General features: G+C 37.5%; 1 protein-coding gene across 7 annotated transcripts in view; it reads left to right on the top strand.

Annotated features, from left to right (window-relative positions):
- The window catches only part of CDKAL1 (CDK5 regulatory subunit associated protein 1 like 1), a 380,595-nt gene that overhangs the window by 351,799 nt on the left and 13,932 nt on the right, over positions 1-14,864 (top strand). For all 7 annotated transcript variants that reach the window (XM_064705180.1, XM_064705176.1, XM_064705178.1 and 4 more), the window contains one exon: positions 4,000-4,164. In XM_064705180.1, the coding sequence (XP_064561250.1) occupies positions 4,000-4,164 (165 nt within the window). The remainder of the gene's footprint in view (positions 1-3,999; positions 4,165-14,864) is intronic.

Below are 14,864 nucleotides of genomic sequence, written 5' to 3'. Positions count from 1 at the left end.
GTCAGTGTCCCCAAAGCACTGATTTCTCAATAGTTGAGTCATGACAGTTTGCATACATCTTTCTGAAAAGTGTTTCAGGCAATGTAATTTGAAAAAAAAAAACCTAACAATAGAAGGGTCAGAAACTTTTTTAGATAAACACTTCAACATGATATATTGTGTTTCATAGCATCATACAATGGTTTGGGCTGGATGGGGCCCTACTGGCCACCCCTCTTTGGATGCAGCACAGGATACAATTGGCTTTCTGGTCTGCAAGTGCACATTTCTGGCTCATGTCCGGCCTCTCATCTGCCAGCACCCCCAAGTCCTTCCCAGCAGGAAAGCTCCCACTCTCCATGAGTTCTTTTCCCAGTCTGTACTTAAGTCTGGGATTGCCCCAACCTGGCTGCAGCACCTTGCACTTGGACTTGTTCAACCTTACTTTGCTTCTGTGAGTTCACTTCTCAGGCTTCTGTGGGTCCCCCTAAATGGCATGCCTTCCTTCTAGTTTTTGTCATTTGCTTCTGTGTACTTCATGTATATAAGTTCTTGCCACACAAAATCATTATCTTTGAGCTGGGAAGAAAACACACACATCAATTTTCTGAAACTGAAAAAAAGCCAATGACTTGCTTAAGACCAATAAAATTGGCTTTCCTGAATCATCATGATTTTAATCTCCATTTTCTTGGACTAAGCTGTCTACAATTTACTTTTGCTACTATTAGTTGTTTTTTTCTCTGAACCTGGGGAGAATATAGGTGATGGCTGTACTTTCTTCTGGTTTGGGGTTATGTTACAGATTTTATTTATTTGTTTTTCCTTAGTAGTAAGTAACATGGCTGTTCTTGAACGATCTGTTTCTGTTAGATATATGGGTCGCTAATTATTTTTTCCTCACTTTCTCCTTTTTTTTTTAATTGCATATCCAATTTCCGTCTAAGTCCTATGTATTGATGCTCCTTGATTTTGTAACTTATCAGTCAGAGTTGAGGAACATGGAGATTAAAAAGAGATTTCTTGGGACTTTTTTGTTCAGTGTTGTTTTATGGAAGCTTAATTAACTAAATGAAAAACAATATGTACAGGAAACAAAGTGTTGATTTTTTGTGTTGTGTTTGTACAGCACCTAATGCAGTTCATGATTGGGACTGGTAAAGAATTCACAAAATACAAATAGTCACGTAGGGACTCATTTTAAATTCTATTAGGGAAGAAATGCTTTTCATTAATAAAATGCAGTTCCTTTCCCTAAAATGTTATGTGTGGTATGTTTCATAAGGATGGTATCTTACTGCTCACCCAGGTAAGCACAAGAATCCATGCTAGTAACTAAAATTAATAGCAGTAATTGAAAACCAGTCTAAAGTCTAAATATCATATTATATATTATTTAAGCTGAAGCTCAGAATCTTGTTCTGTTAACTCAAATAGTTATCAAATGTACTCTGTCTTCACTGAGCTCATCTGTACTAAAAGAGTTTGCTATTAAACCCACATCAATACAGCTGTACAGACAGACTTAGTGGTGGAGCTGCAGCTGATATTTGTGAAGGCTTAGGTGATACAGTTTACATTGAACAGAATACTCTAAAGTGACCAAAGAGCGCTTTGCCAGATCCATAGCCAGGGTGAGTTTCTGCTGGCTTAACTTAGTTTCTTAGAAATACCATCGAGGGTTTTTTCTTAACAAATACTTCAAAAAATTATCTGAGTTTGTGCCAAGCCTGGATGCTTGGTTGTTTACGCTATCTCCCAGTTATTTTCACTTAACCTGTTTCTTTTTCTGAAGTTTGGTTTATATTTAGTTCCTTTTTCATGAGGAGATGGAAGATTTACAGAGGTCATGAGCCCAGAATATATTCAGCTACCTAGTTTCCCTTTGATTTAAATTTGCTCAAGATGAGTTACTTGGGAAGAACTGTGATCCAGTCACATTGTAACATTCTCTGCGCATTGCGATCCTGACTTTGTGTTTGCTGAGTCTCAGCTTGCCTGTCTCTGAAAGGCAAAGATTTTTGCCTTTCTTGGAAGATGCCTAGGAAGCTCAGCAAGATCCTAGGATCTCAAAGTGCTTACAGTCATGAACAGTCATGAGCCTTGAACACCTTGAGCCTTCAGGGAAGAAGGGCAACCACTGGTGGTGATTTCCTCCAAGTGGGACAATCAACAGTAGTGACAGGTGAAAATGGAGAGGCAGTGTTTTGCAAAAAAATGGTCTCCAAATGTGGGTGACACAGATTTTTTTTCTCTGAAAATCCTCTGCACATGTAGTCCTAAAAATTACGCCATTTTAAGTCATTTCAAGCATCAAAGAATCAAGATAAAAAGATAAGATCTTTTCCTTTGAAAAACTCTCCTCAGCCCTGGTAGGGCCACACCTGGAGTGCTGGGTCCAGTTCTGGGCTCCTCAGTACAAGAGAGACACAGGGCTGCTGGAATGAGTCCAGTGGAGGACAACAAAGATGATCAGGGGACTGAAGCACCTCTCTCATGAGGAGAGGCTGAGGAAGCTGGGCCTGCTCAGCCCCAAGGAGAGGCAACTGAGAGGGAACCTCATCAATGTCCCTAAGCATCTGAAGGGAGGGTGTCAGAGGGTGTTTCCAGGCTATTCCTCAGTGGTGCCAGTGGTAGGACAAGAGGCAATGGAACTGATGCTTGGGAAATTCCCCCTGAACATGAGTATTGAATTTGCAGGCAACCCAACTATAGGAGAGAGAATGATGATGCATCTGACTTCATCTTATCAGAAGGCTAATTAATTATTTTATTATACTAATACTATACTATATTACATTACATCTAAACTGAATCTGCCAAGCACTCAACTCTGCACACAACTGCACACAGCTGCACAGAATTCTCGTGACTGTCAGCTGACAGTCCCGACACACACACACTCTTGGCCCTGATAGGCCAAGGAAACAAAACACCATCACTTTGGATAAACAATCTCCATTTGCATTCTACTTTTGCACAAACAGAGGCACAGCAAATAAGATAAGAATTGTGTTTTCTTTCTCTGATGTTCAGAGAATGTGAAGCCCAGAAATATTCTTGGGAAGAATTGTGTCTTGCTTTTCTCTGTGAAGACAAATGTGGGGCTGCACATGAGGAAGAACTTCTTTACTGTGTGGGTCACCATGCACTGGGACAAATTGCCCAGAGGGTCTGGAGTCCCCCTCACTGGAGAGGGAGACTCTGCTTGAACATGGAGATTGGATCAGATGACTCCTCTGAGGTCCCTTCCAATCTGATCCACTCTAAGATTCTGTGTGTGGATAAGCTTCAAGTAATTGTTATTAAATAAGTCCCCATGATTCAATTTTTCATTGTAAACAGTGTAAAAAACGTAATTTCATCAAGAAATTATTCCGCCTTTCTTTTTCAACTGCTTACCTATTTTGGAGCCATTTAAAGTCCATTTATTCTTCCATTCCAAAAAAATGTTGCTCCTGTGTTTTGGGCTCTTTCTTTTTTTAAATGCATGACCTAGGAACATCTGTTTAGTGCTTTTACATGAAGTGGGATGGTCTGATATCATGGTTGTGCGAATTCAGGAAAGAGTGGCATTAGTTGCTGACCCAAGAAACAGTCATCTATTTTTACAGGCATTCATTGTCAATCATGCATCTCAGCTGCAAAGGACAGAGATAAAAATGGGACGCTTTACAGCAGTCTGTTAGAATTGTGTAGTACAAATGTCCTTGGGAACTGTTTGGGTCTGGATTCAAAAGCTGCAGTTCAGGCTCAACTTTCCCATCAATCAAAAAACATGACTTCAGGAATTAGTTGGAGTTGAAAAGAGCTGAGCTAACACTGCAAAGCTCTTGTAGAATGCAGGCTGGAGGTCTTACTGGTCAAGTGTGCCAGGGCTGTAGTGTACACTGGTGACTAAAATGTTTAAGTTTTAGGATTTTCTCTGATGTTTATCAAAAATCTGTTTTCTGAATGGGTACCAGAGACTCTAATGTTCCTTGCAGTATTTAGTAACTATATCTTTATTTTATTTGAAAGGTTCTTGTGCCAAAGGATCCTCTGTTAATGGGTAAGATGGTAGAAGTGAATATTTATGAAGCTGGGAAACATTTTATGAAGGGGCAGCCAGTATCAGATGCCAGAGTTCATACTGCATCCATCAGCAGACCATTAGCAAAAGGAGAAGTTTCTGGCTTAACAGAGGTGAGTAAAAGACATTTTCTGCTTTACTACACTGGCAAATCCACAGCTGTTCAAGCAAAATTATTCCATGCTATGTATCTGTTATCATTTTATAGTTCCCATTTATATATGCATGAAGCTTTAATCTTTTCTGACAGATTGAAATCTGAATTCAAAATATATTTTTGCTGATGCTCGAAGCTTTACTTTGCTGACTATAAAGGCAATAATACATTTGTTTCTTGTTTCTAGATGCAAGATGGGTAAAGAACATACTAGAATTGAAAAGATTAAACACCAGTAATTATATAATTCAATATATTTCAGTTTAATGGATTGAGGAATTAGTTTAATATTTTTTACAAAGCTGTTCTAAAAAAAATATGTATTGATTACATATCTGTTAAAACAGGTCTAAACACTATTCAGAAATTCAAAATTAATTGATGGGTAGAGGTGCAGAATATATTTACAATATATTTTGGAAAAAGGTCAACATCTGATTTAGTCATGTAAAAAAAATGAAACTCTTTTAAAAAGAGATCTGATTCTTATTTTACAGCTCAGTAGATATGGCTGTTAGCCAAGTATTCTCATACATTTCATGGAGCTCTAGTTGTAAAAACTGATGGAGTGTGAAATGAAAATGTGTATCACATTTCTAAGCATCATTTGATGTCCTTTCTCCAGCACTGTTGTTAAGATCTCTAACAAATATGTAGCACATGGGAGAAGGATAATTGGCAGTTTATCAGCCACCTTACTGCTTTTACAGTAAATTGCTGATAAGTATTAAAGTATATACATGTCCTTGTTTATGTTCTAAGTAGTCACATTTAAAATACATCATCAAGGCATACCTGAGGTGACCGGTATTAAGCTCCTTGGTCTCTTGAATAAGCCTGGCTGTGGAAACACAGAGCAGCAATAATGCACTCCCTGTAATGCACCTACTGTAATGTGTTCAGCAGATCATGACACTTGGGCACAAACACATTACTAAGCTCCCCATTAATATCACTTGTGTCTATGTGTATATTGGCCTGATAAGGGTCTGTAAGAGATAAAAAACAGCCAAAACCTTCAAATTGTCTGGTTGGACTATGTGGCTATTTAAGCACAGCTGATTTTTTCATCTGAATGTTGTTTTTTTTTTAAATAATCTGCTGGAACAGAACCAAGACTGTCATTAAACTGACTATGTGCTGCCAGAAGCTTGTAGATGGGGACAAGCAGGCAGACTTGACTGAATTTTTTAATGTTAAAATGAGAGGTAAAAATATTACAATCAAGGATACTGATAATTTCCATAGGGACTCATTGAGATATGTACCTGGAACAAGTACCTGGAATCCCCCCATAAATGGCTGCAGCAAGCAAATGATAAGGCAAATTGCTTTTCATGACATTTATGGTTACCAGTGCTCCTTCAAGGGAGTATTTTATGTATGATTGGGCCACTGGAAATGTTGGGAACTTTTGTGTAATGGAAGAAAATAGAATCTCAGTATTTCAGTAGATGGAACAGCTTCAGTACATAGAGGTGCGGCTGAAAGCTTTTAATTACACTTGGCCAATGCATAATATATAGAACATGAACTGAAATTCTTAGTGGGAAGTTCATTCTGAAAAGTCATACATATAAATAGAAGCTCAGGAACTTTCTTTAGGTTTTCAGGAAAAAGAAAAGTCAGTTTGCCACAAAAGTTACCTTGGGTTTCTGACTGGCTGCAAGATGCAATTTGGGTTGCTCTGTTTGGTTGGGCTGCTGGGAAACACTTCCTGCTGCGTGTGCTCAAGACACATAGTTCCAATGAAAGATGCTTTGAGCAAGATAAAAGGGGCTCATACGAGGGTCATGTGAGCCTTTTGTAGCTTGTTACATGCATGGATGGCAGGTTGGGGAAAGATGAAGGAGGCAACTCAGAACTGATGAATTCAGATTTCCCTAAAGTAGCAAAATATCTTGGATCTTTAACAAGATCCCAAGAGTCTCCAGTAGGTTTTCTGCAGCTTGCAGAACTAAAATCTTGGATAAATTTTCCACTGTGCACACATGTGAGCAAGAATTAAGGTCTGCTCATTATTAATAGTGTTTTCATTAACTTATATAGGACACAGTAAAAGGTGTTTCAAAATCCATCACAACTCTACTTCTCTCTAATGAGGAATGCTCACAGAAAGAGTGAAAGCTTTTGAAACTGTAGTTTTTAAGGAAATTAATCAATTGAGAGCATCATCATGTGAGGATGTCAAAGCAAGTCATAAACTCATCCTAAGAAGGTACTTCTAGAGATGCTGTGAGGAAAAGTACCTCCAAAGAATCAAAGCTTATCTGCAGTTGTGTGCTCTCTTTCTCATCTGATACATTACCCTCAATATTTTTTTTCTGACAAATTCAGAGTGAGCACACAAGCAACATGTGTGTCTGAAGGAACAGTTGTAGACCTTTTTTTTTACCTTTTGGCTGCATGACTCTGGCAGGAAATTGGTCCAAAAAAATAAAAGAAGTAGGTCGCCAACTGGAGTCAACAGATTTGACTGAAAAAGAGGGACTGCAAAATGCAAAAACACAAAGGACAGTTTAGAGTGTTCATAAAATATTCACACATTGTATGTCTGTGACAAGTAAGGAGGGAAATATGTATAGAATTAATTCAGAGTATTTCTAGCATTTCATGCTTTTTCAGTGTATGAAGAACACAGCTAATACGTATATCCATTAATGTACTAATTATGTAGAATGTCTTACAGTTATTAGACTCTTTAAGGAAAAAACTGTAACCAAGTAGATGGTGGAAGATCTTGACATTCAATAATGTTAGGCTCTGTGGCAGAATTTGGGATGGGAAAGACAAAAGAGTCTTGGAGTCAGCACATAGGGTTAAAAAGCTGTCAAAGCAATCAGACTTAGTGATTGTTGTGGAGATACTAAATAGTAAAATGCACAAGATTTGCCAGGATTTTTTTTTTAACTTCAGCATGAATTTTCTTATCAAAGCCACTCAAAAAGGAGTGATTTCTTCAAGTGGCACAGTTTTACAGGATGGCTATTTGGGAGGGCAAGCACATTTGGAAATTTTGGTTGACAGATCTACTGTAGACTTACTTGGGTTTAAAATGGACAGTTGTTGATTCAGTAAGAGAACAATGTTTAGAAGGCATATATTGCAGAGGAGATATAGGTGAAAGTTGAAGTCAATAAAGCATGAACACCTGTAGAGGCAGTTTTGAATTTGGTTCTAGTAAATCTAAGATAGGATATATGTCAGCTGGACATTAAAAAGTAGTGACAATAACCTTAAAATGAACATTCCGACAAAACAAACCTGTCACGAGTTACTAACTGCAATTACAAATATCAGTGAATAAGTATTTCAAAGCTCTGATCAAGATTTAGTTGTCTTAAGTTTCACAAGAACAAAAAGAAGAAGCAAATGCTGTAGATGTTACATCCTTTCATTGAGGTAGGCTTGAAGCATTAGGAGTGCACTTCAGCATTTTGAGATTCAGAAAGCAATTTAGCATGTTTTCTATGTTCCTAAGCACTCTGGTAAACTTGTCTTTTAGGATTTGGAGGTAGGTTTGCAATGCATATACTCTTGAGTATATTATCTTTGGATAATATTTTTGAAAAATCAGCAGTGTGTGTCAACAGTCTAAATGTAATATAATTTAGAAAAAAAACAATTTTAATATTTGTATTAGTTTTATTTGGCCATATTTAGGGATCTTGACTGTTTATCAGCATCATAAAGTACCTAATAAATGTATCCTGTTTACAGACAAATGTTTGCCCAAAACTAATCATTGAAAAAAAGTAAGAATCTGCAAGAATATGATCTCTTGTTAGAACTAGAAACAGAGTATGTTATGCTTCTGTACTCCAAAAATAATTCTGGTTGTTTACATATGTTCTGTGGCTAGAGGAAAAAAATACTGCAAGATGAGAAATATACGAAGAAAAGACCAAAGGGCTGAGGGATAAAAATAAAAGGCTGGCTACCTGCCAGAGTTGCAATGCATTGCCAGAATCAAAGCCCCATAAGTCTGAGGGCCTTTGGTGGGAAGTTTTAATCAGATGGAAAATAAAGGCAAGAGGAAAAAAATAATAATTTTAACAGGCTGTTTAATCCCCAGTCATGATTATTTTATGTTCATAGTTCATGTTTCTATAATGCCTCTATGACTGACTTTTTTTTCAAACAAATACAGGCACATCTTTCAGTTTTCTGTTTTCCATTGGTTTCTCTGATTATATTCTCCATGTCTAACACTTCCTCTGTGAATGACATCTGCTGGGAGCCACCATTTCCAATGTTGTCTTTTGTGAGTCTGGGATCTTGGTGCACAACTCTATGGTTCCTAGGCCTTGGAAATACCCACAGTTGGCCTTTTAAGCTAATAGCTATACAAGTCATTGGGCTCTTTGGAGGAAATGAGGAGTGAGCCACTGATTTTCAGTTAGCAGCCAATTATTTTGGTCATTCTGCTTTTTTCTGTTCTCTCTCCCGTCCTCCCTGCAGTTGTAGCTGCAGTAGGTTATTGTGGCATTGTGTTTCTGGATACTAATGAAGATTTATGTTACTGGTCTTACAGTTAGCCACAAATATTTTCTAGTTACATGAGCAAAAACATCACCCAGCCTTTTTTTAAGATGTTAAGAAACAGGAAAGATGCATATATCAAACACTTCTTTATAGCCTGCCAGCAAGAAAATTCAACTGAGCATAGCTTAAAGGAAACTCTCTGATCTCAGGTAGAAAGGGTGCTTCACTTGCAGGCAAAATAAAATGGAGAAGGGGGAAGAAAGTATCTTCTGCTGGAACAGAAATGAAAGAAATCATGTCAGAATTAAGATCTCTCTATTTGAAACTTCCTTCAAGGACTTGGAAGGAAATGTGGAAGATGTGCGTTAATTAATAAGCATAGTTTTTACATGTGCTGGAGTTTCAAAGTGCTGGAAAATTTGGTTCCTGAACAGGAACTAGAGATTAGAGATTTAGGGCAAAAAGAGAATGAGGAAGCAAATCTTAGATCAAAAAATGGCATTTAGGTGTGAGTAGAGGAATCTTTCATAAAATTTCAGAAACTGTAGAAAGTATGAGAAATGCTAATGAAAGACTGGAATTTCCAAAGAAGAAAGATAAACTAATATAGAATATAAAACCTTTTACCTCTCTCAGAAAATTACTTTGCAAAGGGATCTTTTTATCACAAAGTCCAAGAAAGGGCAATATGAGAAATGTAAGAGAAACACACTGTCAAAAAGAGGAACATTTTTGGTGTAAAATCATTTTCAAATAATTCTTTATGAAAACACGATGCATTACTTGGTGCTCTTGCATTCTTAGGAACATCCCTTTGTTAGCTCTGTTGAACTCTCTCCCACTTTCTGTTGCCTTTTTTGTGACACTAAGCTGAGTGGTGCAGTTGTCTCACCTGAAGGATGGAATGCCAATCTCATGATATTTAACAAGACCAAGTGCAAGGAGCTGGAGGGCAATCCCTGGTATGAACACAGGCTGAGGAATGAACAGATGGAGAGCAGCCCTGCCAAGAAGGACTTGGGATTGCTGGTGGGTGAGAGGCTGGACATGACCTGGCAATGTGCACTTGCAGCCCAGAAGGCCAACCTCATCCTGGCTGCATCAAAAGCAGAGCGGCCAGCAGGGAGAGGGAGGGGATTCTGTCCCTCTCTTCTGGTGAGACCCCACCGACAGTGCTGCATCCAGCTCTGGGGTCCCCAGCACAGGAAGGACATGGACCTGTTGGAGAAGGTGCAGAGGAAGCCACCAAGATTATCAGAGGGATGGAGCACCTCTCCTATGAGGAAGGACTGGGAGAATTGGGTTTGTTTAGCCTGGAAAGGAGGAAACCTTGGGTTAACCTAATTGTGGCCTTTCAGTGTCTGAAGGAAATCTGCAACAAAGATGGAGAGGGACTTTTTACATGAGCAGATAGTGAGAGGACAAGGGGGAATGCATTCAAACTGAAAGGGTGTAGGTTTAGATTACATATTCAGAAAAAAATCTGTACTGTGAGGGAATGAGGCACTGGAACAGGTTGCCCAGAGAAGCTGTGGATGTCCCAACTCTAAAAGTGTTCAAGGTCAGGTCGGATGGAGCTTTGAGCAACCTGGTTTAGTGGAAGATGTCCCTGCCCATGGCAGGGGAATTGGAAACAGATGATCTTTAAGGTCCCTCCCAACATAAACCATTCTATGATTCTATGATTCTCTGAAAGAACTGATTGTAGGGCTAAGTGCACAAGTACTTAGTGCTTTTGCATGTATTAATCTGTTTTGTTTAATGTGTTCCTTGTATTCCCTGCTGGTTGTAAATAGAGGTCATAAAAGTTGGTGTAAAATCCTTCTTAATTAATCTTTTTTTCTTACATTTTCTTCAGTTCTTTCATGAAGGTTACTGTCAAGTTCGTCTAATAAGAGCTATATTTCCTTTTGAAGAGCAGAGCTCAATGCCACCTCTGGATGTTTTATAAAAGGACCTTTGAAAGTCTCATTTTTTCCTGAAAATTGTCATGTGCTCTTTCTTAGATGCTGATTTTCATGATCTACACGTTATCTGCATGCTGTGTTGGCTTTGTTCATTTGGGGAATTGAGTTGACTTGAATTTTTCTTCTGCTTGGAGGCCCATTTCTTGGCTTAAAATTTGAAACTTACAGTCAGGTCTTTTGTATGGGCAGAGTAAATTTTTCTTGCTGGGTTTACATAAGCACTGGCTCGAATCGCATGTGGTGTTGGGGAATTTTAATCAATGCTCATCTCTAGGAACATACTTAGCCAATGGCTGTGACAAACACTGGAGATGGAAGTCAGCCACCTTGGGTCATGGGTATGGGCTAGGTGACTTCTTTGTTTCCAGCCTTATCTGCTGTAATTCAATGAATGTTCTAATTTAGCCATTTGATGACTCCCAAACTGGAACAGAAGGGAGTGCAAGTGTGTTGATCCAACACATTTCTCTGCCATGCTTAAAGGGCTAAAATACAGAGAGGTGATTTAAGGCAGAAAGTCCAAGAGCCAGCCTAAGACCTTCACCTAGTAGTTTTGTCCTGGTGTCTTTAATTTAATGGGCATGTTGAGTTTCTGCCCCTCCCTCTGGCAGGGCTGAATTTCAACTACAGTGATCAAAGCTCAGCTGAAACAACACGTATTACATAGCCCCTTTTCAAACAAATGCTCACCACAGTCCGTTTCAGGTGAAAAAAATTGAACATTAATTTGTGTACTTTTCATTTCCTCAACAGACAGTGTTATTTTGCTGAATGTCACTGTTTAATCACTTAAAATACATAATTATGTTAATCCTGTGCACTTCATGCAATAAATGGAAATAGTAATGGCTGGGAGGATTCAACTCAAAGTCATTTTCTGGAGAATAAGCAAAGGTTAAACAGAAATGTTCTACCCCCACTGCCTCCAGAAGTAGAACTCTAAGTGCTAAAATTGTTCTGCCATTTTTGTGTATTATTTCTAGTCCTCAACCTGCTGATGCTGCACTACAAGATCAGTGAGTAGGTTCTGCTCTCTGTTGGCATAGGGAAATGTGTAGCCATGGTAATTTTAACTACTTGACACTCCCTGTAATACTTAGGATATCCTTTTAAAATATTTTTTCTTTTTCATCAGATCTCTAACAAACAGACTCTTCAGGAAAAATTAAATAGCATTTCGTTTTGGTAATCCTTTATTATTTAATATACCAATGTTCAGTAAGTTTTAATTGGCTTTCAGAAGAAAAGTATAGCAGCCACAACTTTTCTCAGTTTTTATGTTGTTTTGGAAGTCATCTACATCCAGTCCACAGAAATCATTATAGGTCTGAATTTTATACCTCTCCAGCAAAGATAGGTGGAGGATATTCAGCCCATGTATACATTTTATCTCTGTTTGCAGTACTTAGTCATCCCTTTTCTTTTTATTAGTACTCCTTAGATCACCAAAAAAAGCACACTTAGGCAGTATTTCTCTCTCCATTCCTTCCCTATCTCTCCTTTCCCTATGAGAATACACAGTCAGAGGTATCAGATATTTATGTCTTGAGTGGATGGTATTTCTCTGTTCCTCCTTTATTGAAGCTGTAATTAAATTAGTCTTTCTACATCAATACTTGAAGGGAACAGCACAAAAAAAGGCACATGTAGCTCATGATACAGCTTTCCCCATCACCAAATGAGAGGTCAGTAGGTTTGAAGTTACACATACAAAGTTCTGGAATGTTGAACATCTGCCTCTTAGAAATGTATTTATTGCCAAAACCATTGAAGTGAGATGATTCATTACCTTTGAGATTGTTTTGAAGGGCAATAAAAATTACAGTCATGACATTAAGCTATTTTTTTAACTAAAAACTGTTTTAAAAGTGTAGCTCATTTAAAAAAAAATTACCAAATCATGTTAAAGGTAAACTGCCATGTTCTGTATCCTTTTATTATTACATGTTCAAAATCTTTATTAGATTCTGAGTAGATGAATGGGTTTCTAATAGTCTAATAATCATCCTTTGTGTTCTTGCTTATTCCCTTTATGATAATGAGAATTGCTAAGGTATACATATCTTTTGAAAGTAACTTTTTTATTTTATTCTGCCAAATCTATTGAAAAACCTTCGAACTGCTCTGCAATATTAGGATTAATTGTGAGTTATAGTAGGATATCCAGATACATTTATAATCATAATTTTCCAGTCAAACTTTTATAATACTTGGACATAGTGATTTATGTTTGTGCTTTTAATATACTTATAAGAGATTTATTAGAGATTGGACATGTTTGTTTTTAATTTTGTGGTGTTGATGGTAATAAGATAAGGAGAAAGCATAAGAAAAAGAGGAAAAGGCTTTTCAGTAAGAGAAAGAAACACATTTTGTATGGTTTTGACACTATTAAATTATATTTGGGGAAGATGTCTGCATATAAAAATTCAAAGGCACTTTTTCAGGGGCTATGTCTTTGAAATGAAATTGCAGTTGAGTAATAAGTTCTATTTGATGGCTACATTGGAGAAAAGGTATCTTAAAATATTCAAATACCATCCTTCAGTGAATTGAATGTGAACTTCACAGCCTTAAATTTAGTCCACCAAGGATATGCTCCTAACTGGCCTAGAATATCCGAAGAACTTACTGTGACTGTTGAACACATTAGAATGACTGTGTGCTCAGAGACAGTCCACAGAATGTTATAGCGTCTAAGCAAGCTTAGAGGCTGCTGCTTATTCCAAGGTCACACACAGTAACTTTGTGTTTGTGCAGGCTGTATTCCATATCAAGTTTAACATTCCCTCCAGATCTTTTATCATGCCATAAGCTATTAAAGTGTGTTGTTGCAGTTTTACTGGACCAAACAGCAAGAGAAATAAACCCTTGCCCTCCTACTACAATCTCTCCCACTAAGATATTTTTGAAGGGGTCTTCTCAAACTACAAGGGTAATAATCACTGTAAAAAATTGCATTTTCCCCTTAAGGAACTTGGCTCAGGGCCTTTGAGTTTTCACAGGATCTGACTCCTAAACTGAGCTTTAGGATCAGTTCTTATTTTTAGCAAGTTCCAAAGCAAGCTGTTCCTGTGGGCTTTATCAAAGACCATTAAATAAAAGAAACACAAAAATTACTGATTATTCAAGTACTTTGTTAAAGACAGCTTTACTTGTGGTTAGTGCACAGTACACCAATCTTTGATAACCTTTCTCTGACTGCTTCCCATTGTGTATTTAAATTACTTGTAGAGTTCCCTCATCTACAATTTATTATTTCAGACCTTAGAACTCTTGTTAAAAATGCAAAAATATTTTCTACTGATTTATTATAATGCCAGCTATTCTAGCTAGAAGTTACAAATGGGTCTGTTGTAATGGTCTGATCCAGCAGTGGGATGAGGGGATTCTGGATTGAAAGATCTAGTGCATGAAAGTTTATGGTGGTGGTGTGGTAGGGTTAGTGTAGATATCCCATATATGTTCCCACTAAGGTAAAATTGGTGCTACATCTGTTTGTAGGGTCCTTTAGGTGTTAAACCTTTCTTTTTCATCCCAACATATTCCAAAGCTTGTTCATCTTTTTCACAGGGAGTTGACTCAAAGCACATTCACAGGTTGGCATCAGAAACAGTTCATGTTTTGAGGTTCCAAAAAAGTCAGAGGGCTTCAAGCACAGCTTTTCTGTGCTTGAAACTCAAGCCCATGGGATGCTAAAATTCCAGCATATTTACTTTCATTTCTTTTCCTCAAGTCAGGACCATAACTCAGACTTGGGTAATAATAAAATCATGATCTAGGACATATTTCTTCCATTCTAGATATTATAAAAAACTGGAATTATGATGAGGAAAATATATGTACTGCAGTGGTGCTTCAGCTTTTAATCACTAAGGTAACAAGCACTGGCATGAAGTAATTTTTAATTAGGATACATTAGTTTAAAATCAAACCCAGAGCTATTCTACACATTCATTAATGCCACCATGGTATGAAAGAAATAATATGGATTTTTCTCATTCTTTATTGTGGAAAAGCACTAACAAGTCATTTATAAATTAGAAAGATACATGTAAAAATGTTTATAAATATTTTTCTGGAAGAAATGTAGATTTTTAGTTGTTCTTGGTGATGGTAATCACACAGAATAATTAAGGACCGAAGACAGACCATTTTTGACGTAGATAGCTCATCAGCCCATAAGAAAATACAACTTTCTATC

The sequence above is a fragment of the Zonotrichia leucophrys genome, chromosome 2 (genome assembly GCF_028769735.1).
Source record: "Zonotrichia leucophrys gambelii isolate GWCS_2022_RI chromosome 2, RI_Zleu_2.0, whole genome shotgun sequence".
NCBI classification, from domain to species: domain Eukaryota; kingdom Metazoa; phylum Chordata; class Aves; order Passeriformes; family Passerellidae; genus Zonotrichia; species Zonotrichia leucophrys.
This window is presented reverse-complemented; position numbering and strand designations above follow the sequence as displayed.